This window comes from Populus euphratica, unplaced genomic scaffold (genome assembly GCF_000495115.2).
Source record: "Populus euphratica unplaced genomic scaffold, PopEup_1.0 scaffold262.1, whole genome shotgun sequence".
Taxonomy (NCBI): Eukaryota; Viridiplantae; Streptophyta; class Magnoliopsida; order Malpighiales; family Salicaceae; genus Populus; species Populus euphratica.
In genome coordinates, this window is record NW_011500145.1 from 192,653 (window position 1) to 218,654 (window position 26,002).

At 32.5% G+C, this 26,002-nt stretch overlaps 3 protein-coding genes across 5 annotated transcripts; 2 read left to right on the forward strand and 1 right to left on the reverse strand.

The window, feature by feature from the left end:
• The first annotated feature begins 1,334 nt into the window (after positions 1 to 1,334).
• LOC105110760 (L-aminoadipate-semialdehyde dehydrogenase-phosphopantetheinyl transferase) lies at positions 1,335 to 6,274 on the forward strand. 3 transcript variants are annotated; one of them, XM_011005917.1, is made up of 7 exons: positions 1,346 to 2,120; positions 2,214 to 2,389; positions 3,418 to 3,516; positions 3,627 to 3,724; positions 3,864 to 4,019; positions 4,886 to 5,005; positions 5,808 to 6,274. In XM_011005917.1, the coding sequence occupies exons 1-7, from the start codon at positions 2,029 to 2,031 to the stop codon at positions 6,054 to 6,056; spliced, it is 990 nt and encodes a 329-aa protein (XP_011004219.1). In that variant the 5' UTR covers positions 1,346 to 2,028; the 3' UTR covers positions 6,057 to 6,274. The 3 variants fall into 3 exon arrangements, with proteins under 3 accessions (XP_011004221.1, XP_011004219.1, XP_011004220.1); XM_011005918.1 differs by having other exon boundaries at positions 1,349 to 2,120; positions 3,418 to 3,488; positions 3,623 to 3,724; XM_011005919.1 differs by lacking the exon at positions 4,886 to 5,005 and having other exon boundaries at positions 1,335 to 2,120.
• Positions 6,275 to 6,513: 239 nt separating this feature from the next.
• LOC105110761 (Pentatricopeptide repeat (PPR) superfamily protein) lies at positions 6,514 to 9,480 on the reverse strand. Its single transcript, XM_011005920.1, has one exon. It carries the CDS (start codon positions 9,320 to 9,322, stop codon positions 7,445 to 7,447), a length of 1,878 nt encoding a protein of 625 aa, XP_011004222.1. The 5' UTR covers positions 9,323 to 9,480; the 3' UTR covers positions 6,514 to 7,444.
• A 5,574-nt stretch (positions 9,481 to 15,054) lies between these two features.
• LOC105110762 (signal recognition particle 54 kDa protein, chloroplastic) lies at positions 15,055 to 22,258 on the forward strand. The gene is made up of 15 exons (XM_011005921.1): positions 15,055 to 15,339; positions 15,439 to 15,577; positions 15,869 to 15,936; positions 16,017 to 16,118; positions 16,517 to 16,669; positions 16,780 to 16,857; positions 17,256 to 17,381; positions 17,511 to 17,613; positions 18,223 to 18,323; positions 18,975 to 19,112; positions 19,194 to 19,337; positions 19,573 to 19,648; positions 20,441 to 20,526; positions 20,636 to 20,761; positions 21,763 to 22,258. Exons 1-15 carry the CDS (start codon positions 15,157 to 15,159, stop codon positions 21,868 to 21,870), a joined length of 1,731 nt encoding a protein of 576 aa, XP_011004223.1. The 5' UTR covers positions 15,055 to 15,156; the 3' UTR covers positions 21,871 to 22,258.
• The last annotated feature ends 3,744 nt before the right edge of the window (positions 22,259 to 26,002 follow it).

Below are 26,002 nucleotides of genomic sequence, written 5' to 3' on the forward strand. Positions count from 1 at the left end.
AAAGTTAATTGCAATCACGTCTGTCTATTGATAAAAACAGATGTCTTGATTTTGGTATCATTTGGTTATTTTCACACTTCTAGTTAGTTATTAAAGAATTAATTAAGGATACATGTTTTTTCTTAATTATTTTAAACACAGTAAAATAATTTAATTTTTTTTTAAATTAAAATTCATCAAACTTGCAAGCATGCCTAATAATTTTTTTTAATTTTTTAAATGCAATAAAATAACAACTTTATTTTTAGAATCAAAAAATTTTAAATCATGTATTCAAGCATAGTTTTGAAATTCGGTTTGGTTTTGCGGATCAACTCGGGAACTGGCCTACTCGAGGTTGGAACCAGGCTAGGTTAAAAAAAAAATAAAGGAAGAAAAAACTAGATGTAACCCAGTGGATTGACCTGACAAGATCTAGTTAGAAACTCGGTTGCAATTCATTAATTTTTATTTTTGTAACTAAAATAATATTATTTTGATTAAAAAAATTAAGTCGATGACCTGGTCAAAATCCAATGATGTGGTTAAAACTTGAAATCTAGATCTTGAACCTAGCCGAATGTAAAACTATGCATTTGAGGATGTTTTGATTTTTTCACTTTTGGTCTTTTGGCATTACTATTCACTAAATAATTTATTTTCACTTATGATCTTTTGATATTATTGAATTTATTAAATAATAGTTTAATTTATAGATAATTATCAAAAGTTATTTTTTTAATAAATAATTTATAAAATAATAGTTCAACTTATAAATATATTTAGTAAGTAAACATTGCTCGAAATTAGAGAAAATTGCAATGTCAATGCCCTGAGTTCCTAACCTTTTATTTTACTTATTTAAGTGATTCATCTTTGATCCATTTTTCTTTATATCGAGACTGTTTAAATATTATCTCTCTCAAAATCATTGAGAAAAAAATAAAAAAAATAAAAAAAATATAAAAATATGGTAGAAATTAAAAAAAAATAAAAAACAAATGGAAACAATAATAATCTTTTTTTTTTTTTTGAAAATGATGTAAATACGCAAGATTTTGCAACATTCCCAAACTTTGAGTTAACATATAATTCACCAACTATCTATGAAGGCGAGCATAGTATGGATAAAACTAATTTTTTATGTATTTTATACTTGTATTTTTTATTCTTAATAATTTTAAGTAAGACCCACTTCTTACAACATGGTGGTATAAATTGATCATGTTTCAGTTGATTCTAAGTGTGTGTTTAATATTGTGTTATATATATATAAAGAAAGTTAATCACTCAAATGGGTAAATTAAAAACCCTAACCACATCCTTCTCAAACACTAAAAAAGCGAAACTTCTTTCTTTTTCTCACAACAACCACAGGCCATGGGTGGAAATGGCAAACATAAATGAAAGGTTTCTTTATATTCTCGCTCAAAATCTGCAAAACCCCAACAACAACAACCACCTCCTAGAGAATTCCTTAATCCCATTTATGGATCCTCAATGCCCGACCTTGTTGTTGTCTCCTATAGCCACACCTTCGAGTGGCTTTCAGTCCAAGTTTACGGCTATTTAGGCTTTGCCCCTACCCTCGAAGACGACACCCTACCTGATTTTACCACAATAAACCCCAAATAGTAATAGAGGAAGAAGGAGAGATTCATTTTGCTTTGTTTGGTCTACATGTTAAATTTGTGAGCGTTTGGATGATCCAAAGAAAGCGTGTATGATAAAAGCCTTAAATGTCTTTTTATATGTTAAATGAAATATAATGGAAAATTAGAATTATTTTTTTGAAGCTGTTGTGACACCCGTTTAAGGATGTAAGTTTATGATTCAACACAAAAATAGTAAAATAAGAGCATCTCCGTCAAAATAAAACACTTGCTCCTCATATAAATTTCCTTTTGTTTTCGCCGTCGCATCTCCACCGAAGTACCAAGCACCAAACATTCTGGACTGGTTCCTTCCAGCAACCATAACAGACAACAGAGACGGTCTCTATCTCTAAATTTTGAATCTTGGAAAACAGCTAGCCACGAAGCAGCTCGCATGTTCTCTTTTATGCAAAAGATGCTTAGATTTCAAAGGAGTTTCTCTGTTTCCCCCTGCCCTACACTTCCCTTACAGCTTCCATCTCCAATGTAAGTTTTCACGTATTTTATTGTCTTTTTGGTTCTCCCCCTGGATGCCCATTTGAACTTAATGATTGCTTATGTTGTTTTTTATTCTTTTAGGGAAACCCATCTTTGGTTTGTTGTACCTGATGAATTCAAGAGCGTGTCTCTTTTGAATCAATACATGGAACTTCTATCTCCATGTGAGAAAGAAAATGTTTTGAGTATGCGTGGAGAGCAGCTCCAGAAAAGTGCCTTGCTTGCTCGTACTTTGGTTCGCACTACTATTGCAAGATGTAAGTTTTATGTCAGCTATTCCTCTTTTAGTTCAGTTTTACATATTTGACCAATACCCTTTTCCTTACTTTAAAGTTTTGATTTTTCATTAACGTTATGTAAATGAATGGATAAGTGGGCTTTGGAATTTGGATTTAGTAGTGATTTCAGTAGGTGTTTGATGAGATGAATCTTTCAAATTTGGATTGGTTTGCTGGTGACCGTGTTGTTTTCATTGATGCTACTTTTGCTGGTTGCTCCTGTAAACTAAAGAAAATCCGACACGATATGAATTGTACTTACAAAACTCTTGCTCGCAGCGGCACTTTAACATTTATCTAATGCACATCTTAAAAACAGATGTTATTTTGCTGGATGTAGTAATTGAGCACTTTTTAGAATTCATTGTAGTAGTAGTAGTTGAACAGATATGTTTTGTCTGGCAGTTTAGTGTTCTTGATTCTGCAGATAGGCAATCTAATGCGATTTGGTTTGAAAAGAGAATAAATAACGAGTCCAGGAACTGGAATGATCTATTCTTATGAATCTTATGAAATCGTGAATAAAAATCTCGAGGATCCAATTCAGAGTCGAGCTAAAAAAATTGAAAGCATCTCTTTGCTAGGCTTGATTATCTCAATATGTGGCAGTGCTACACTGTTTGTAGCATTTGTGCTTCAAGATTCTGTTGGCTACACCATTATAGGGTAAAAAATGCAGCATTTCTTAGAGACCTGAACTGCTTGTTTGTTCTTCTTGCAATGGACCCATTTCAGATAATAACATGGTTGGTCTGGGTCTGCTCAAGTCCTGCAGTAATTAAGGAGAAAGATTAGACAAGGGATCATGAAATCTCTTAGAGTAATGAGCTGGATCATCCACTTTTCAGGGGGGGGGGCATAGATCTGAGATCTCACTTTCACTTCTTGTTTTTTATTAAACTTGGGGGATCTTTTGTAGGAGGGTGGCAGTTTTAAAACCTCCATATCATATTTTATGATGATGTATATTTTGCGGATTTTTTTGAATGATGTTGTTTTATTACTAGATCAGATAAATAATCGTGTTGTTGATCCAAGATCTTTGAAGTTCAAGAGGAATGTTCATGGAAAGCCTGAGGTTAGTTTTCATTTGTTAATTCAGAAAGGTGCTATTTTTTTTTCTCATTATTTACTTGTGGAATGTGTTTCTTTACCTTTTTAGTTGAAGCTCAATTTCATTTCTTATACTACTTACTGGCTTTCACGGTGTAGCTAGAGTGGGAAAGTGATGGTGGTCAGTGTCCTTCACCATTACACTTCAATATCTCACATACGTCGTCCTTGATAGCTTGTGGAGTGACTCTGAATTCATCGGTGTGTACTCTGATTATTTTTATTCTTTTTAGTATATTTTCAGTTAATGTGATGCCCAAGGTGACCTGGCTGCTCTCATGTAAGTTTCTTCTGATTTGTAATAAATTGATTAGAGACTGTTTTAATTTGTGATTTCTAGATTGGAATTGATATAGAAGAGAAGCAACGCAAGATTAAAAACAATATCTTATCTTTTGCACGGCGTTACTTCTCTCTCCATGAAGTGGAACATTTAAGTGCTATTTCAGACTCTGAAGTTCAGCGCCAGGAATTTGTAAAGTTATGGACTCTCAAGGTGAGCATGGTGCTATTTCATTCTAAAATTATGTGTTATTTTACATGTCAAGCTATAAACTTGGCATATTTTATTCATCTTTTGGCTATTGTCCTGTAGAAACTGCTAGAATGCACTCTTGAATTGTTACATTATTCTGCAAGATTGTTGCGAGTCTGTCTATGATACTTGTGAAAATTGAAATTGCCAAGATGCATGAAATATTTTGTGTTTTCTTCCTTGGATTTATGCATGATTCTTTGTTAAACTTCATTACTGTTTTTTCCTTGCTTCCGTGCCTGGCAGTAAAGTCTGCCTCCATGCCAATTTATTAGGACCATAGATATTAAGATTTCTAACGGTCCAACATGCTTTCCCTCTTGTTTATCCATCTGCTCTCCTTTTGGATGCTGATATATGGCAAGGAAATATGAAAGTTATATCTACCATGTTCCAGTTCAATTCAATAAACATTTTTCCTATCAGATAGTCTGTATAAGTTTCAGTTGGTTTAACAGAAGGGTGTGAAGGTTAATTAAACAGTTAGATAATGGAATGCACTCCTTCTGTATTTCTAGACTAGCTACAGGTCACTACAGTTACACTCGAATTATTGATATCAAATAAACCTGTCCACTTAACTGTAGAAACCTGTATATATTTGAATCAATTCCGTGTGTATGTATCAATGTAACCTGATTTAAAATCTCTTGTTAAAAAAGATATAAGCTAAGTGACTTCAGTGCTTGACTGAGTTCAGCATGTGTTCTGTTTCAAGTTCATTTTCAATCTAAAAGCTCTAGATGCTGCCAAAAAACAATTTCTCATTGAAGTTACTGGCCAAATATACTCTCTTCAAGCCTCTCATTGGTGAATCTTATTTGTAGGAGGCATATGTGAAAGCTTTGGGAAGAGGCTTCTCTGCGGCACCTTTCAAGACTTTCACCATTCGCATAAAGAATGCCTTTAGGAGGGGCTTTGATCATGCTGATGATATAGAATCTGGGGTATGCCATAAAATTCTAAATTTCTTTGAGAAAGCACTGATGCAAATTAGAAATGTATGCAAAGAAATTAACATATTTTGAAGTGTGTGATCAAGAGAAATTCTATGGTGCTCAAGCTTTAACTACCGACAAGCATAGGAGAGAGATAGACACAATGAGAGAGAAAATCACATTTGAACCCTTTAAAAGTGATAAGAGTATCTCTTCTAAAAAAAATATTTGAATTAAAAAATAATAATTTTTTAGAGAGATATTATTATCACTTTTACTGGATTCGAATGTGATTTACTCTCTCCTTGCGTCTATCTCTTAGTATAGGTAGTTATAGCTTGAGCATCATAGTATTTGTCTGTGATCGAGAGACCCATGTCCATGGGAACACATTGCTGGACTCTATGACTTGTAAGCAGATGGCTAATGTTAAGGAAATGAACCATTTATCAAGTTTAGTGAGCTCATCTCTGTGCTTTGAGATTTATGCATCAAATAAAGAAAGGTTACCTGGAAAGCGATTCTCGAGTTGTAAAGCAGATAGCTTAGGAAGCCCTTTTATTTTTGCCCCCTGTAAGCTCCTTAAGTTGTCTATCATGTATGGTCACTTTTAAAATGCTAATTCTTTAAAGATTATACAAACAAAATAGAACACAGTGTGTCAACATTAGATGGTCTGCCCTTTTTTCCTAATATTTCTGATCTAGTTTGTACATCTTCCTGACCTTTTTATTGTTGCCTTTTTTTTTTAGTATCGGTGATCTTCTTAAGCAAGCCAATGATTAATGGTTCTTTCAAACTTTGCAATCAGGCATCTGAAGTAGTTGTTGAATCTTCTGATCACCATGAGAGGTTCACAAACAACTGGCAATTTGGACTCTTTGAACTGGCCAGTTCTCATTATGCTGCCGTTTGCATGGAAAAAGATAAAACAAGGGATGCTGGGGTGAGTGGTCCAATGAGATTGACTGTACGGAAAACCATTCCATTCGTTGAAGATGAGTGCATTTCTGGAACTGATGCAGTAGTACCTCTTGCAGGCTTGATCGAGCAATTTTGATCATATACTTCCATTTTTCTCATATTATTATTTTTATTTGGCATTGCATGCGCATTGTGGCATATTATATAATCAGAAAAAAAAAATTGATTCGTTTATAAAGTAGTGACCTTTCATACGTAGTAAAGATACAAGACATTTGTACTGATCTTTCGTAAATTATAAAGTCATTTGATTTGTACTCTAATTCTGTTCTTTATAACCCTTGTTTTACATCAGACGCCTATCCAATGTATAAATGAGTGTTATGTGAAGCAATCTTTGGATTCTAATTTTCACGACAAAACACTAAAAAGAGGTTACTATGACTCTTGAGACTGAATTGTGGGAAGTTGATGAAGAGGAGAGGATAGAGGATAGGTGAAGAGATGATAGAAGAATGATTAGACAATAGTAAATAGTGGCACGATATATTGTATGTGCAGCACCTCCATTCACTGTATTTGTTAGATAAAAATCACCGAACTGGATTAACTAACGTCCAATTTTTTCAAACAATTGATGCTGAAGAGTGGAAAATCCAGGCTCCAGAGACCATCTAAGAAGTATTAAATGAAAGCAAGAGAGGCTACAGAATTCTTAACCTTCCTATGATCAGGAATCAACAATGAATGACCAATGAGAAAGAAACAAAATGCAGTTTTAACTTCCACCACTCATAACATTAGAAATTTGAATTAGTGCTGATCAAAGTTCCTCATTGGAGCCAGTGGGTTAGCCCAGATTGTAGGCATCCCACCCTGCGTGTGCAAGGTCACCAGTAATCCTGGCAGCATTACAAATTTGAGCACGACCTACAAATTTACAAGAAACTTGAATTAGTGCTGACCAAAGCTCGTCATTGGAGCACGTGGGTTAGCTAGGATTGAAAGCATGTTGCAAGGCACCCGAGGTTTGGGCTCGCATCCCTTCTGTCGAGGGCCATGCGCTCTTCTTCTTAACAGCAACGCCCAACTCAGCCACTTGCCTGTGGGCAGTATTTCGAACTACTTGAAATTCTCTATTAATGCAACTAGCCTTGTTCCAGCAATTAAACTGCGATCACTGATGAATGACCTGATCTTCTAACTAGTTATAAGTTACCAGAATGCAGACTAATGTCTTAAGAAATCAATCCCAGTAACCTTTCATCAATGATAATTTGCAGAATAAAGCCTGTGGCTGACAGGCAAAGATATTTGAGAAAATAGTACAACCAGACAAGCAAACCTAATGTTGAGTATCCAACGTTGCAGAATCAAACCAACCCTGACCTTTTTAATTGCACACTGTCCTGGTTTATCGAGAAAGAATTGTTGTTGGGTTCTTGTAACCTGTGCCCAGAAAAATCCTTGTTTTTGCTGTGTTTGACTTGGCTCTACAAATATAAAAACCTCAAGTGAATACTACTACCAGTACTCTTTGCAAGAACAGAATCCATTCTTGAAATGGTGAAAGCGGGTTGCATCTCTGACAACAAATTGACGATCCACAATCTTGCTAACCAATTTTATGAACAAGTGACAATCTCCGCATATCCTAAGATTTTTTATTATAATAATCTCTGTTTCTTTCCTGGTGTTTAAGAGTGCAAATGCAACAGCCAACTTTTCGCTATGCACACCCATACTATTAAGATATTCTTCTCTTCTCTCATGATCATTCTTCTTACATCCATCAAGGTCCTTCACCAAATTTTCTAACTCATTCAACTTTTTGTATATTTCATTTGTTTGAGGATGATTTCTATCTCCAGCAAAGAAAAGGTGAACTCTCCCTTTAAATTCTACATAACTACACCCTGGATCCTTTTTGAGCTTCCGCTCCCTCATCAACATCCGAACTCTCAGTATCCCCTCCAAATTCCCTGCCTCAGTATATATATTAGATAACAAAACATAGTAGCCAGTATTTGTAGGTTCAAGCTCAATTACCTGCTCAAAAGCCAACTCTGCTAACTCTACATTTCTGTGGATTTTACAAGCACCCAAAAGGGCCCCCCATAATGCACCATCAGCTCTCACTTGCATAGACTCAATAAGCTCCCGAGCCTCATTGAGCCGACCTGCACGTCCTAAAAGATCCACCATACAAGAGTAATGCTCTGCACCAGGCCGCAACCCATACTTCCTCTCCATGACATCTAAATAATCCAACCCTTTGTTAGTCAATCCTGCATGACTACATGCAGACAAAACACTTACAAAAGCTGTGCCATCAGGTTTAATTCCACCCCTAATCATCTCATCAAAAAGCTCCACCGCAACCTCTCCTTGTCCATGCATTCCATACCCACCTATGATTGCCGTCCATGAAACTACACTTTTCACTGGCATGCCATCAAATATATCCCTAGCCTTTTTCAAATTACCACATCTCGCATACATATTAATCAAAGCATTATTCAAAAACGGATTCGAGCTAAACCCAAAACTCTCCATTTTCCTCTCCACCTCCTTACCTACACTAAGTGCACCAAGATGAGAACAAGAAGAAAGAACCCCAACAAGTGTTAAAGGGTCAGGACAAAACCCTTTCGATTCCATCTCCTTATAAAGTTCCAAAACATTGTTAGCAAATCCGTTTTGCGCATACCCATTAATCATTGCATTCCAAGTGATCAACCCTTTCCGCGGCATCTCATTAAACAGCTTCCTTCCACGATCAATTTCCCCACTTTTCACATACATTGTAAGCAAGGAATTCCCAACAGATGAATCCATATCCAAACCAAACTTCACACAAAAACCATGAACACACATCCCCAATCCCAAATTCCCCGGGATCCCACAAGGCTGAACCAAACCCAACATCGTAACCCCATTAATTTCCACGCCCAATTCCCTCATTTCACAAAACAACACGACCACATCTTTAACTCTAGAATTCAATGCATAACCAGATAACAAAGAATTGTAACAAACGGTTAATCTTCTCGATTGAGGATTTTCATCAAACAATTTGCGTGCATGATCGATCAAGCTGCACTTACCGTACATAGAAATCAAAGAGGTTTGTACAAAAGGTTCTAATAAGCACCCGGTTTTAAAGACGTGACAATGGAGCTGTTTTCCCGTGATAGGGAGAGAAAGCGCGGCACAGGATTTGATAGCGAATGGGAAAGTGAAGGCGTTTGGCGATGCCCCAGAGCGGAGCATGTGGAGGTATAGAGAGAGAGCTTTGTTGAAAAGGGATTTGTTTGCTGCTTCTCTTAGAAGGGTGTTCCATTGAGGGTTCTTTGTTGTGGTTGATTGGAGATGGTGATATAGTTTGGTCTTCATAGTCATGACATCGCATGATGAAGATACTAAAAACGGTCGTGAAAGGAGCCGTTTTGACGAGGGAGAACGAGAGGGGAAGGAAAACGGCTAAATTCCGGTTGGTTCGGGCGGGTAGAAATATTACATTGCACTACAAAATACAAAGTACAAACATCGGTTTTTACTGTTCCAACTTTGCAAATCATTAAGCTAAGGCCACCTCTCTTTTCTTTCTCTACTATTCATTTGGCGCAAAAAGTTTCACTTTGATCCTTAACTTTTTTATTTTTTTCATTTTTGATTCTTGTGTTTTAAAAGTTTAGCTTTTCAACCTAAACTTTGTTTATTTTGCATTTTATTCTCTAAAATTTAAAAGGAGAGAAAGTTAACAGCAAATTAAAAAAAAAAAAAAGTGATTGATCAATCATATTTCATAACAAAAAAAAATGATATTGATGTTAATAGGTTTTTCTTAATGAGAGGAGAGTTATTAAAGTGTTTTTGAGCTTATATCTCACTTAAGAAAATAAAATAGGTTAAATAAAAAAAATTACATTTTAATATTATGTTTTTAGATCAATTTAAATGTATTTTAGGGTTAGAAATTGGTTATTAAGCTTCTTAAAGTGTTTAACAAGTATTTTCATATGATAATTAAATGAAAAATGACTTTTTAGCCTTCTTTTTAAAGGAAAAAAACTGGACGAGCAGTCGACGTATTGGCCTGGTCTTATAGGCCCCACACATTAGGCTTTTATATGTTGGGTCAAGCATATGGCTAGTCTTTTAAACGTAGATACCTAACCTTTTTTTATATATTTTTAAATAATGTTTTAATAAAATAAGTTGTGAATAAAATACCTAACATGATATTTGAACTATTGTTCAATTTTGGAATAGTTTTTAAATAAGGTATGGATTTTTACGAGAATGTTAACAATTTTTTTTTTCCAATTATTGTATGTTCAATATGCAAAAATAGAATTAAAACATTATTCATGCATAATCAATGAAGATAGAATTTATGTTTTGTTATATTTTTAATAAAAAATTTACATGATTTTGTCACATTAATTAAATATTTTGCCTTCAATGTATTTCAAAAGACAAGGTTTTTAAATTGATAGGAATCACAGAGAGACTAAAAAATATATTCAATCTCTATCAACAATAATAATACCATTATAAAATTTACCTAAATATCACTTTGAACAAACAGAAATAGAAACATTAAGGATAATGATCAAGTGAAAACAAAAATATGTAGGAAACATACATATAGAAAACATCCAGGATAATGAAATATAAGCATCACAGATGATAAAGAAACAAAAAAAAGAAACATTACATATAAAGAACATAAATATGCATAAGATAAGAAAGAAATATAAGAAGAAACATTATAAATAAAGGATAGAAACATGAATAAAAAAATAAAAAAATAAGTAGAAAAATTGCAAATAAAACACACGCACATATATATAAATAAAGAAATATAAGTAGAAATGTTGTAGATAAAAAAAATAAACATGCATAAAAAGAGATGGGTATACACCTAAGTTAGAAAACTAAAGTTTGGGTTGGACAATTTAGTTTATAGAGTTTCTAGACTTCTATTTGCTTTTTAGTGTTTTTTATACCTTTTAATTATTCTCTCTAATCATATGATCTTTTTTATACTAAACTCCATCTCACTAGGTCTTTTTCATTATTTCTTTTTTGTTGTTTATGTTACTTTTATATTCTCTCCTTATTACTTTCTCCTTTTTATTTATCTCTCTCTCATTGCCTTATTTATTTTCTAATTCTTACTCTAATCATGTATGTTTTAACTATTAGTACAACTCCATTTGAAATGAAGAAACTAAGATAAAAAAAAAAAAACAATTCATGCTTTTCAAACCCTAGAATGATTGAGGTTAAGTCCTCATGGTTCAAATGGTGAAGACAAAAATTGGTTACCCTAGAAAAGGGTCAGGACAAGGTCTTTAATGGCTTGGTAAAATTATCATGTAATTTAATCATTGTGAGGATGGTATAGTAAAAAAGGTTAAGACATGAAAGCTCTTTCATAGCTATAGAAAAGATAATTGATGCTAAAATCAAGGTAAACATTGCTAGTGAAAATGATAATCTTACAAGGAACAACGACCATGCAACATGAAAAAGTATTTGATAAGGCAAGGGAGAGGAAACAATAGGTTATACATAGTTAGGATTTGCATAAATAAAGGGAAGAAGAAAAAGGAGGTAAAAATACCCGGGAACTAAAATGAAAATGTCTGAAATGTTTAAAGGGATATATGTATTTTTCACTTTAATCCTTTCTTACCTCTAACTCGTGCAATTAAGGACATGTCAAACCAAATCATAAGATTTCTTCTCAATTAGGTTTTTGGATGAAACATAAAACACATTTAAAATATTTGTTTTTTACTTTTCAATCCTTAGTTCTTTAATTCCTTTAATTTTAGTCAAATCAATTACCTAACTTAATTTCTTTTCTTTAATTAAATCCTTGACTGAATAAATAGGACCTCTCGAGTCATGCCAACTTGTCATTTTGATCTTTGATATTTTAATTCTTTCAATTTAGCGAAATTCAACATTTTCCTTTAATTTTTTTTCAAATACACCCTTTAAATGTATTCCTAATCAATTCTGAAATAACTTTTTCTATTCAACTTTTAAAAAGTTTGATTTGAGAATAATTTTTAAATTTTTCTTCAAATATATGTTGTTGAAGGTATTTATCTTTAACCAAATATATTTGTTTTTGAAAAAAAGAATAAAGGGGTAAAAAAAGGTTATGAAAACTTAGTTTTTTACTTTGAATTTGATACTTCAAAATTTAGTTAATTTTAGGTTAGGGTTAATGATTTGACTTAGTTAGCTTAGTAAGGATTTCCCACAATGTTTAAAAAAGTTTTTGATATTATATTGAAGCTTGATTATGTAAAATTAAATTAAATTTAATTGATTAAATATAATTAGAATTGTGAGGAAAATAAAATTAACATTGAAACAAATTCACATACTTTTTTTTTCTTGATTTAGCATAGCTGAGGTGTGTTTTAAGCACTTTTATTCCTCATATTATTTTTTCTTCATTTGTTTACAATTTTAAATACTATTTTATAAGGTTTTTTTTATTTTGATCCATGACTTAACTTTCTTCACATTTTGACCTTGAAAGAGGAGAGAGAGAGTTGGTGGAAAATGAAAAGGAAAAAGAGCTTGATTAGTATAATTTTGATTAAAAATAGAAAAACTTGGTATTAAAGTGTTTCTTTTAATAATAAGAGTGACACTGAGGTGTTTTTAGACTTTTATATGATCTAAAATAATTGATCATAGTGAATAAAGAGTTTTTTACTTGTTTGATTTTGTGTTTTAGACTATTTTTTAGATTGATAAAATAATTTTATTTTTGTTCTAGGGTGTTACAAGATGAATGTGTTGAAAAATAGGTTTTTAGACAAAAAAAACCCATTAATTTTTTGATCACCTTTAAAGTCCCTAGTTTATAGGTTGGTGAGGCAATAAGTCATTTTCAAATATAAATGACATGTCACTTATTTTTTTAAAAAAAATAGACAGACAAGAAAAAAATTAATCCAGATATGCAATCTTACCCCAAGCACGTACAAGTGAGTGTTTTATTTTAAGGTCCAAGCATGCTAACCAACCCATGCTCAACCTATTTTTTTGTCCTGTTACTCTCTCTTTTTTCTAGTTACTTTTTTTTTATCAATTTAATCCTTTCACATTTAGTTAATTTAATGTTAGAGTTGATGATAGTTAATTTCATGAAGCTTTCTTGAGATTGTTAAAAAAATTATTTTTTTAATTTCATTCTTAAACATTGAGTTTTTCTTTATTTTTTTTTTCATTTATATCCTTTAACATTTGATTAAATGAGAATTCAATTTCACAATTTATTTTGATTTGTTTTTTATAAGGTTATTGCAGTCTCAAATAAATATCCTGATATTAGATTGATGCTCAATTTTATAAGCGTTATTATTTATGTTATAAGAATATTTTTTAATAAAAAATGATTCTACAACATAAAGACAATAACCATATATTTCTTATAAAAATAATTAAGCATCTGATTTAATAATATGATGATTTTGATAAGATTTTATTAATTTTACAATGTAATAACATTTATATTTGTTTTTTTAAATAATTTTTAGTGTTTTGGTTGTCAAAATAAAATTTTGATGGGAAAATCACATCAAGTCTCATATAGTTTGTTCATTTTTTTCATTTTGCCTTCATTTTTAATAAAACTACACTTTGTTTATGTTATTGGTAAACTCAAAATTTAAAATAAGATAAAAATAAATAAATTTATTATAATATATAATACAGCACAAACACATTAACTACATGTCTATCTAGTGTATACAAATTTGGGTTCTCCATTAAAACTCTTTTTTTTTTTTATGTTTAGTTAAAATGTTTTGATTGGAACTTGATTTTTTAAAGAGTTTATTTTCTCCCACAGCAGCATTCGAGGGAGAGTCAATTGATTTTATGTTAATGGAATCTTGATGTTTGCCATGGAAAGAGAGTTACATTATAACTTATCAATATCAAAACAAAACTAGGTATGTTTTATTTGAATTGAATTTACCATAGTTGCAATGAAAGTAGTAAATGAGGTTTGACTTTCACTCTCTTTTTATTTCTTGCTTAGGTTTTTTATAAATTTGTTTTTTTTCTTGTACTATTTACTAAAATAAGAGTGTTTTTAGTTTAGAATCAAATATTTTAATTTTTATATATATATATTTTAAGTTTCTGTTTCACTTTTAGAAATCATTGATGACTTATTTATTTAAAAAAATAATTATCAACTTATTTAATTAGATTAGTGCTTAAGTTTTTATATTTATACTTAAAATTTTTGTAAAAAAAATTTGCATATTGTTTTTTAAAAAACAATTATACAATAAGTGGCAAAGAGTGGGTCAAATAACTAATACTAATTATTCATAGTTTTTATTTTAAAACAATTATAATTTATTAATATGTTTTAAAAATTAAATTAAATTAAGTAATTATATATTTTCAACTTTTATATAAAACTATTCAAACTTAAAAAACCAAATTACTAAAAATAATTACATATAAATAATTCAAAAAAATATATTAGAGATTATAAAAAAAAATATTATAAAACAGCTGAATAACAAATATGTGGAGCATGTGTCAAAAACCTAGTTTATTTTAAGAAATCCATCAGGTATCATCCCGAGGAATTGTTTAATTTCTAAAAGAATTTATCAGGATAAATTCCTCATATCAAAATAATTGAAATATCTAATGCATATATAAAAATTAAATTTAAACTTTAATGAATTGTTTGGGCATAAAAAAATGGTTTTTCTGTAATATATAAAATAATACGCTATCAATCTCCACCATTATTGTAAAATAATTGTTCATCCCTTGCCAAATTAATTGATGGCTATTTTTTTAAATTAATAATAAAATTTTATATTTAATACAAAAAAATTAGTCATGAATTAAAATATAATAATAATATCTATTAATTTCATTTAATTTTTTTTCTGCGATGTAAAATATTATCTATTTATAAACTATGTGATAAAGAGTAATTTTTCCTTTCTTGAACTGTAGTTAGGTAATACATGCAGATATTGATAACTTTCAATATGATATATCCACGTCATAGATTTAGACGGCTCTGATCCAACAAATCAAAATAAAGCTATAGCCGGCGAGTTGTCCGAACCAACCACACAGATAAAGAAGGAGATAGAACATACAGATTTTCAACTGATAAAAAATTTGTCAGCGAGCTTGTTACCTTTAGCCTTTAGGCAATGGAGGCTGTACAGTTCTCGACCGTTGCCTCCCGCCATTTCTCTACACCTTCTTTTGCGAGAAACAACAAGAGTTTCTCTTACTATTCAGGTTGTTCAAGAAATTCAGCTAGATCTTCTACTTCTTCGTGGACTGGCTCAAGCAATAATGTCACTTCGCTTTCTTCAAGAAATTCTTTCACTGTAAGTTCAAGAAAGAAACGAGAAGGACACCCATCTCAGTAAATTTTTCATATCTTTTAATGCACAGATTGGTGTTGCTTTTTTTTTTTTGGTGAACAGAGAGAGATATGGAGGTGGGTGAATTGTAGGAGTGTTGTTACTTTGGGAAGAGAAATGGGGGGTGGCGTGATCAAAGCAGAGATGTTTGGTCAGTTAACTAGTGGCCTTGAATCTGCTTGGAACAAGCTCAAAGGAGAAGGTTTGAGCTTACATACTGTCTTTGTGCACTTCAATTAGTTTTATTGTTTTGTTTTTTTTGTTTTTTTCTGTTAAAAGAAGTTAGCGACTTTATGCATCAATCAATGTGTTTTTAGTTATTAAAGTGCATCAAATTTAGCAAGCTATAAGAAGGAAAGCATTGATTTTGGTATCTATAGATGAATTACAATTGTGGGTTTCTTTTCTCCTTTTGTTTTAAAATGTTTCACACAGCCAGGTTGTTGGTGTTTGGTCTTTGTTTATGGTTGAATTTTTATCTTTCCTGTTGCAGAGGTTTTGACTAAGGAGAATATTGCGGAGCCAATGAGGGATATAAGAAGAGCTCTACTGGAAGCAGATGTAACTGAATTTGTAAACTGGAATTTGAGTTTCTTTTAATGCTTTTTGAAAAGAAAAGAATATGATTGGTCTATTAACAGGTAAGCCTTCCTGTGGTTCGAAGGTTTGTGCAATCAGTCGGTGACCAAGCTGTTGGTGTTGGTCTCATAAGAGGAGTGAAACCTGATCAGCAATTAGTCAAGGTATAAATTCCTATGAACTAAATACTTCAATCTGAGTGGTTTGTGAAAAAAATGGTGAAATTTCCTTCTTTATGTTTGTGAACTTCATTAAGTTTCAGTGAGTTTTGATGTGGTATATGCTTACTTATTGTTATCATTGGTTGGCGCATCTGGTGCTGTATTCTTCTATTCTTCTGTTTCTGTAAATTATTGTCGTTGTTTTCTAATTTGAACTGAAACTAGCCTGCAGCATGAATAAAAACTCTTAGGAGGCAGTTGACACCACTCTCATTAAATTGATAATGCGTTATCAAAGTATTATAAATATTGAGTACATGACTTTAATGTGGAAGTCAAGAAAAGCTAGGAAGTCTTTTATCGTGTTTGAATTGGTGGTTATGAATCTTTGGTTCTTGCAGATTGTGCGTGATGAGCTTGTGAAATTGATGGGTGGAGAGGTATCTGAATTGGTCTTTGCAAAATCTGGTCCCACTGTAATATTACTGGCTGGCCTACAAGGTGTTGGGAAGACAACTGTTTGTGCAAAGTTAGCTAATTATCTTAAGAAACAGGTACCTTTTGAAAGCCGCAACTTGGTTTGTGTGGAGTTTTAGTTTGCTTTGATACGATTTGTGTTATGCTTAATTATGTTGTTGACACTAGTATGTGATGTCAACCACAGGGGAAGTCTTGCATGCTTGTCGCAGGAGATGTGTACAGACCTGCTGCCATTGATCAACTTGTTATTTTGGGTGAACAGGTATTAAATACTGATTGTCAAAAAATTGCTTTAGTACCTAAGGGAAGAGTACTGGATGAATGCTGTTGTTTGCTGTTTTAGGCATTTGCCTACCTTTTCAATTTTGCCTAAGATGTCAAGTAAAATGCGCAAATTTATTGAGCATTTTTATTAGCAGAGATTGGCACTTTTACCAAGTAGTGATGCTAATTTTGACAGAAAAGGCAACAGTTATTCTTGTTTTCTACTCCAAGGTGGAGTACTAAATATTGATGTTTCTCACTAACTTGATGTGAACTAACTTCCATATTTGTCAAGTTACTGTGGTTATATGAGTTAGTTGTTACGCTTTCATAATATATCTTTCTGATTTTTGGATATTAATCATTGTTCTTATATGTAGTTGTGGCTTTTGACAGGTAGGTGTGTCTGTTTATACTGAAGGAACCGATGTTAAACCTTCAGAAATAGCTAGGAAAGGTTTAGTGGAAGCCAAAAGGAAGAACATTGACGTGGTCATAGTAGACACTGCGGGAAGGCTTCAGGTTAATACTTTCTTTGTGTGTCTGGTCTTCTAGAGAGTTACAAAATATGCCCTGTAACTCTCTGTTTGGGCAGCACTTATCAGTTTATGATTTCACTGGAATACATTCTATTTTCATAACATTTAACAGATAGACAAAGCGATGATGGATGAGCTGAAAGATGTTAAAAGGGTATTGAATCCAACGGAAGTTTTACTTGTTGTGGATGCAATGACTGGGCAGGAAGCTGCAGGTACGGTGGCTTTCACTGTTCTTTGATAACGGTCAATTAATTTGATTATTGTTTAAACTGCTAGTCACAGTCCTTCTCTAAATATAAAATCTACGGATTAATGAAGTAAAATTTTTGTCTTGAAAAATGCTCTTATAATGTCTCATGAGCTATTGATTTCTTATTTGTTTATACACAAATAACATAGGTACATCACCTGTGTGTAAAAAATGTGATAAAACTTTTTACTTCTCTGTTGCTAACTATCATTGATAATTTTTTCCATAATAATTGAAAGAGCCATTTTGCTTATTCTACCTAAAGCTTGTACGGATAGAACCTCTGTGAATTTTCTGTTCTTGATACATCAGTTTTTTATGCTAACCTTCAGCTTTGTGATGAATCCATTGTAAAGTAAATTGGCAAACCTATAGGTTATAGCCATGCATTGTTTTTCCTTGGTAGGTCATATGGGCTTCAATCTATAATCCTATCATGCAGTGTAGTTCTGATTAGCAATTTTTTGTTTCTGTTCATCTTATATTCTTAAACAAATGTGCAGAACTTACTCTCACACTTACAATTACAATTCTTACTTCATGGATTCTTTTTCTTTGGGTAAATTCACAGCCTTGGTTACAACATTCAATCTGGAAATTGGGATTACGGGTGCCATATTGACCAAACTAGATGGGGATTCTAGAGGTGGTGCAGCTCTGAGTGTTAAAGAGGTCTGCATTTGAATTCCCTTGTGTGTGTGTGTGTGTGTGTGTGGCCTCAAAATCATGCAAGGATGAGTATTTGTGACTATAAGACTACAACAAATGTTGGCATAGATTTTTTTCATTATTTTATAGCAGCCTTGCATTCATGCGAGGATGAGTTTTTGTGACTATAACTAAACTTAGCATAACTGCCTGTTCATTTTATGACATCTTCTGTATCTTCTTTGTTTGTCTGGGAACTTTCATAAAGTTGATTGCTTTTCTGATAAGGAGTTGTGATGGTTTTCTATAAGATTAAGGCCCTGGGATAATGTTATGGGGAAATCAGAAATGAACTCCTTGACCTTTTTGAAAAAAATTGAAACCAGTCAGCTGAGTAACTGGTCAATTTAGAGAAAATTGGTTATCCAGTTCAGTTTTATCAAGATCACCTAAAATCTGGTGCTATTGGGCGTATCACTGCTTTAAGAGAGAACAGAGATTTAGCAGGAAATGAACTCACTTGTCTCTCTATCATGCACGCATACAGAAATTCAGTGCAGAACATAACTAATTGATAAATGGAAATGTTGTAGGTTCTGGCTGGTCTCATCTTTATTCAGTACATAGTACAGAGATTACATATATATTAAGTATTTAGTTGTTTAATGATGACAGATATCAGGAAAGCCAATCAAGCTTGTAGGACGCGGAGAGCGAATGGAGGATCTTGAACCTTTCTACCCAGATCGAATGGCTGGACGCATCTTAGGAATGGGAGATGTACTGTCCTTTGTTGAGAAGGCTCAAGAAGTTGTAAGTTCTAGTGAATCACATTTCTATTTCTTTTGAAGTGAGTGTATCTCAATGCAATTCTTAGTTGATTTGTTTGCACAGATGCAACAAGAAGATGCTGAAGAATTGCAGAAGAAGATTATGAGTGCCAATTTTGACTTCAATGATTTCCTAAAGCAAACTCGTGCGGTTGCTAAGATGGGTTCCATGACTCGTGTCCTGGGGATGATCCCAGGAATGGCAAAGGTATGAAAGTCAGGTTTAACTTCAATATTTTTTCATAGTTACTGTGTTTGTTGGTTGTTGTAAGAAATTCATGCTCTAAATTTTTGGATTAGCGATTTAGAAATCATTGAAGATTCAATTCATAAACGTAGATGATGGAAGTGGCTATATTTATGTGGCTCATCACTCTTCCTTGTAAGTCTGTATACTTGTGGAAGAAGCTCCAATTGACTTTCCTATGTGTGCATGCAAACAGGTTACTCCTGCACAAATTCGAGAAGCAGAGAAGAGTTTAAAGATAATGGAAGGAATGATTGAAGCGATGACTCCTGGTCTCTTCTTCCACATGCTCTTTGTTATAACTGCTTTTGACATATAAAACCTGGACAAAATGGAAACATATATAAAGTTACATAGCGGTGATAAGACACTAGAGCTTTTGGTACAATTGCCCTCATTTCCCTATAATCCTCTTGTCAATAGTTCTTTCTTTAAATATACTCTGGTGAAACTTCAATCCAATACTTGACTGTGATTAATGTTTTATGCTATAAGAAACTTTGTTGGTAAGGATTCAATAATTCAGTACTTTCCTGATCAGAGTATTGCATTACAAGTTTTTTCTGATTTGCTTTGCAAATAACCAAAGACTTCAAACCTTATTATCTGGCCCAGTATGCATAGGCTTACTTGGTTTTTCTAGTGACTACAGTATTTGGAAAATTAGAACTTATTTCAAACATGCTGATAAAGCCTGACAGTATTGTCTTCCGAGGATTTAATATTTTTTTTCTTTCTGCTCCTCACACACCTATTGTTCATGCTTTTTAACCCACATACTTTCAACTTAGACATGCCTTTGTTCATTGTTTGTTGTAGATGCTAAACACATTGTGATTAACAAAAGCCAGGCTTCTGGAGTCAGCTTTGCTTGTTGGCTGATTCTCTACTTGAAATTTATCTAATAATTTATTCAATTCAACCGAAAGTGTAGATGTTTGGTTCTAATTTCGTAGGATTATGTATTATATGTCTTTTCCTTGTATGCGATACAGTTTGCACATGCTTAACCCTTCAGAATATCCAGTCCTTGTAGTGCTTTCTGATTTTGTGTTTATTTACAGAGGAGAGAGAGAAACCAGAATTGTTAGCAGAATCTCCTCAAAGGAGGAAAAGAATTGCTCAGGCTTCTGGAAAAACAGAGCAGCAGGTATGCACACTTTCCACTTGATGTGTTTGCTGGAAAACAATGGAGGTTCTGTACTTGTGTAATTCAGCTGTTTACTTTTGCATGGGTGTACTTGTGATATCAAAACTAGGTGAGCCAACTGGTTGCTCAACTCTTTCAAATGCGTGTTCGTATGAAGAACCTAATGGGTGCAATGGATGGTGGATCTATTCCTTCTCTGAGCAATCTTGAGGATGCACTAAAAACCGAACAGAAGGTACCTTCTCTGCTTATGTGTGTATACATTTTCTTTACATGCTTTAATGTTTGGTTTTCTGTTCAATTCCCACATGATTATAGACAGTGGTAAAGGCTTTCTGAGGCATGCTGGTTGTTCAGAATGTTCTCAGTAATTCTAAAAAGAATATACAAGTTCGCTATTCAGTTCTTACTGTTACTTTTACCACCCACTTTTGTGACATCCTCATTATTGCATAAATTTTTTCGAAGGCCATGAAACTACGAATACAATAAAATTTCATGAGTGAAAAGTTTTTGTGGTTCAACACCGAGTTGATTAATGAGAACAACAATTTATATCGCTCTTCATTTCATGTTGTCACATAAATGAGCCAGTGGTCTCTATTTCTTTGTTCTACTAAATCTGTTTAGACAAGAGAAAGCTAGTTTAAGTGGATTGTGGAAGTGCTTTTTGGATAGCAGAATATTTCTACGCAGGCACATGTTGCTGTGATTGTGGCCTATTCAAGGATTGGCTAATAAACATGTCAACAATACAGATTAATAAAATTAACCATTGAGAAGGTAGAGATCCCTCTCTTATCTCTACACTCTGGTTAGGGAGAATGGAAGGAAAATTTTCCCTTGCATGATCTGCTGCTTGATTCACTTAGATGACTCACAAAACCAAAACAAGAAGCTAAATAATATCTTATTTGGATATTTAATAATAGTATGGCATTGAGCTTGCTTCTTTTAAGCAATCTTTGTTTATCAGTAGAAAACTTCTCTGTACCTTTTGAATTTTATTTTATTTTTCCTATTTACAGAACTTCTCTGCAACTTGCAAAACGTAAAAGACATTAATAACTTGCATGGTCCTGAAAACTATAATTGTACAAATTTTGAGATTCCCATGTTTGAAGGCATTAAGAATATTGGACACCTGAAGAGAAACTATAAAGCTAACTCGAATCCATCTGATAAGTCCTCATCCTAACCTATCTTTTTTTCTCTTTTTGGATACTCCTGGATAAGGCTTCTCCTGGTGCTGCAAGGAGGAGGAGAAAATCTGAATCAAGGAGGCGATTTGTTGACTCGGTATCATCAAGGCCAAGTCCTCGTGGTTTTGGATCAAGTAATTAGAAGCTTAAGCTGGACGGCACTGCAAGAATGACCTACAGTAAACGAATCACAGGCCCAGTTCTTTTACGAGTTCTCACATTTCTCCACTTACCATGAAGGTAGAGTTCAAAGCTTGCTGAGATCAAGGGACTTGATAGTCAATGATAATTCTCCTCATGAATACAAATTTTTAAGACAACAATGTTTTCAACCGTCCTCGAGGCGAAGAACCATGCATTAATGCCTGTAAGTAACTTGTTTAAGAATTCAGATGTGAATGTCATGCGAGAACAAAGGCTGAGATGAAATCATGTTATTCTGGTAATATTTTTAGTACACAAACTGGTGTGCAATCTGTAATGACAAGTGTTCATCGCTTATGCTCTACCCAAGAGCAGGGTATTTTTTATTTTTTGGTTATTGTCTGTTGAAGGTATCCAGTTCATGATTCTCAGACCACATCACCTTTCTTTCTGCTGTACTTGTAGTCTTACAGATGTTACTCGAGGCTTGGTGGCTATGTACATCAAAACAATGACAAAAGAAGCTAAGCTCCAAGGACAATTTTGTCATTATGTACATCCAAGAAATAGTTGAATCTGACAGATTTCCCGGGATGTTGTGATTCTTGTGAACAAAGAAGAGAAAATCCTTAAGATCCCAAAAACAGTAGCAATCTTTTAGCATCTGATTATCAGGGGCATGACACAACAAACTATTTATTTAAAAGCCCAGTTTTATAGGTCCCGTCCTTTTCCTCTTCTTCCTTGGCAAGCTAAAAAGAGAACGAAAAGGTTACGCCTACTTGAAAGACAGATTTATGAGGGAAGAAAAAATGGCAATAGATAGAGCATCATCATTTCCAGAGGCTGATGTTGATCAAGTATTGAACCCTAGCCAAAACAAGGAGTTTGAAGTTGATACTGTATCATCAGATATTGCCACATCAAAGGAGACTCGGCAGGTACTTTTGCTGTTTGCACTCAATTCAACCAATCTTTACACGCAGTACAGGAGGAAATAGACATTTATCAAAACTGTGGCTGTTCTTTTTTTGACCATTTAATATTTGAATTTCTATATGGACTCGTACATTTTTAGGTTCTGATATTGAAAATTAGCAAGTCCAGAAAGGCGACGCAAATCTTGATTTATTTTATGCTCATCCGATGATAAAAAGGGATCTACAAATCGTATGTTCATGCATACAGAAAACCACTAGTCCTTCTGTCCCCCATTTAATACATATAAATTTGTTGTGAAATGACATCTGAAGATTTGAAACACATCCGCTTGAAAAGAAACAAAAGGGGTGTCAGACTTTGATACCAGCTCTTAATTTATACTTAAACTGAACATTTAGAATTCACTTGTTAAGGTGAGGGGGAATATGATATTTGGTTTGGCATTATAAGCTTTCCAGGTATGAACATACCGGCAAAAATGCATTCCATTGGCATATTGATATACCCAAAAACATGATTTTTTTTCTCATAGCAATCCAGAAGGTGTCATTGGGAAATGATATAATCATGAACATGTGAAAAATCCTGAAGGACATCACTTCTCTTGAATATTTAAGAAAACCTTCATTATGCCTGCTTGTTTTCCCTGTCCTTATTCTGGTGTCTTTCTTCCGTCTCCAACTAATTTGCATTGCATTGCAGGAACAAGATGCGGCTGCACGAAAAAGGGAAAGGGAAAAGCAGGATGCCATGCATAAACTCAAAACAACCATCTTAGTTTCAGCCATGATCATTGCTGTTGCCGGGGCTGTCTTTGCCGTAACCAAAAAATTGAGAGAGAGATGAAATCACTAGCAGGGTGGTATTATAAACTCCAGCAAATGCTCAATTTTCCTGATAGGCATTCCATTCTTTCCAGGGAACTTTTTATATATATATATATATATATATAGCAGTGAAGGATGGGCATGTGCATTCCACATTGCCATGTGAATTACTGCATATTATAATAATAACAGTAATTGAAGAAGAATTTTTTTTAACTCTCGAGTCTTATTTTAATAATTGAATTTCAAATGAAATTCAATGATTAAAAATGATACAAAAATAAACTAAAGGATTGTTGATTCTATACTAAAGATAATAAATTAATGTAGCTTTAACTAAATCAAGACAAAATTTAAATTTTTTTATCTTGATTTAGTTAAAGCTAACAAAGTGATAGTGCTCAAATTTACAATCACAAAAATGTACTAAAAGGATGGGTAAATCATTGTAGCAAATCATAATATCCATTTTTTGTTATTTTCCTCCTCAAACTCTTTTTATTTTTATTTTTTCATTTGCAATCTTATATGTCTAATTTTATGACCAATTTGCCAACATTTGTTAAGGAAATAAGAATAAATAAAAAATAAAGTACCAAAGTGTAGAACAAGGAGAAACCTTATGACTAATCTCAAATTTGATAGAAAGAGTTCTCTCGAGTCCATCTACCTTGTTTTTTTCTCATTACATGGTTCCTTTAGTTTTGGCAAATGGTTTAAAAGTTTATTTTAGCTATTGAGTTTAAGAAAATAGAGAAAAAATCACTTAAAAATAACAAAGAAGAGAGAAAAATGATAAATAATTATTTTTTAGAAAACAGAATTTGTCATTCTTAATATTAACAGATTTCATTCAATAAGAGAGGTTCGATAATAGTTATTATTTTCTCTAAATGTGCCTGAAAAATGAGATTGAGCTCAGTTTATGTTTTTTAGATTTGGTTGATTTTGTTTTGTGATTTTGAAATATTTTAAAGTTAGTCGTTGAAAATAACTTGAAAAATTATTTTTTATGTCAAAAAACCCTTGAGTTTTAGGCCACCACAATGGTGGCTGGATTTTCGGATATTGCCTAAAAGATGACTTGTTATTGGCTAAAATCAATCATTTGTTACTAAAATAAAAAAAGATTCAAGCTTGAGTTTTTTTATTAAGACCAAACACATGAGCATGTCTCATCTGCTTGATCTATTTTTTTATTGAATTTTTTATTTTTTCTTCAATGTTGAGTTCGTATTGATTTTTTTATTGTCTTTTTATTTTTATTTTTATTCTTTAGTTGATTTTGAATCGAGTTTCATAATTTATTTTAGTATGCTTTCTATAGATTTATCGTTGTTTCAAATAAATGTTAAAAAAATTGGTTAGTGCTCAATTTTGTAAGTATTTATTTTTTATCATATAATTAAGTAAAAAATAATTTATGAGAAAATTATTAAACTGATCTAAATAACTAGTTTGACGGGTTAATTTATGAAACCCGAGTCAACCTAATGAATTATCATCTCAATATTTTTTTTAAATATCATCTTAAATATATTTTTTAAATCAAACCATGTTTTACTTGTATTTTAAATTATTTTTAGATCGTCCAATCAACTAGGTCATGCAAGAATAATTTTTAAATAATTTAAATTAAATAAAAAATTAAGTTAAAATGTTTTAAAATTAATAAAATACAATGCTCAATTATAGTTCTTCGCAATACAAATAAAAAAATAAATTACATTAAAAAAAAAACTTGGAACGAACAATAGCATACTAGAGGTCATTTATCTTGTTTACCTATATGCTTCTGAATGGTTGGATGTTAAGTTTTCGTGTAGAGAAGTTGGCAGTTGGCATTATCAGCCATCCTTCAAAAAGAAACCTTTGATTTATTATTAATAATAATAATGGTTATAATTTTCTAAGAAAGGAATTTCACCACAGAAAAATAAGATACTTTATATTAAATTAGACAAACCACCCATTTTCTATGGATATAATAAAATGCTTCTAAGAAAAAATAAATAGAATTATTGGAAGGAATCATATTTCTATTTCTATTTCTATTCCACTTTCTTTCAAATAAATAAATAAATAGGTATATTTCAACCCTAGAAAACCCATAGTGGCCTCCCTTCATGTCAATAGTCGTTTATTATACACATGTTTGTTTTTGTTTTTGTTTTTGTTTTTATTTTTTTCAGCTTTAAATAAGAACCGAAATAAATAAAACAACGGTGCATAAAAATTAAAAGATTCTTGCCAAGATATTTATTTTTTTATTTATTTATCAAAGAAAAAAGAAAAAGAAATGAACGAGACCAAGGCTAGAATGTGCCTTCCTAAGGGCGAGTAGAGAGGGTTGTTCTCCGG

Coding starts and splice junctions, on each gene's coding strand:
- LOC105110760 (XM_011005917.1), top strand. CDS start 2,029: ATGTTCTCTTTTATGCAAAAGATGCTTAGATTTCAAAGGAGTTTCTCT. Junction 3,725..3,863: donor GAGTGACTCTGAATTCATCG/GTGTGTACTCTG, acceptor TGTGATTTCTAG/ATTGGAATTGATATAGAAGA. Junction 4,020..4,885: donor TAAAGTTATGGACTCTCAAG/GTGAGCATGGTG, acceptor TCTTATTTGTAG/GAGGCATATGTGAAAGCTTT.
- LOC105110761 (XM_011005920.1), bottom strand. CDS start 9,322: ATGACTATGAAGACCAAACTATATCACCATCTCCAATCAACCACAACA.
- LOC105110762 (XM_011005921.1), top strand. CDS start 15,157: ATGGAGGCTGTACAGTTCTCGACCGTTGCCTCCCGCCATTTCTCTACA. Junction 15,578..15,868: donor GAACAAGCTCAAAGGAGAAG/GTTTGAGCTTAC, acceptor TTCCTGTTGCAG/AGGTTTTGACTAAGGAGAAT. Junction 19,338..19,572: donor TGATCCCAGGAATGGCAAAG/GTATGAAAGTCA, acceptor GCATGCAAACAG/GTTACTCCTGCACAAATTCG.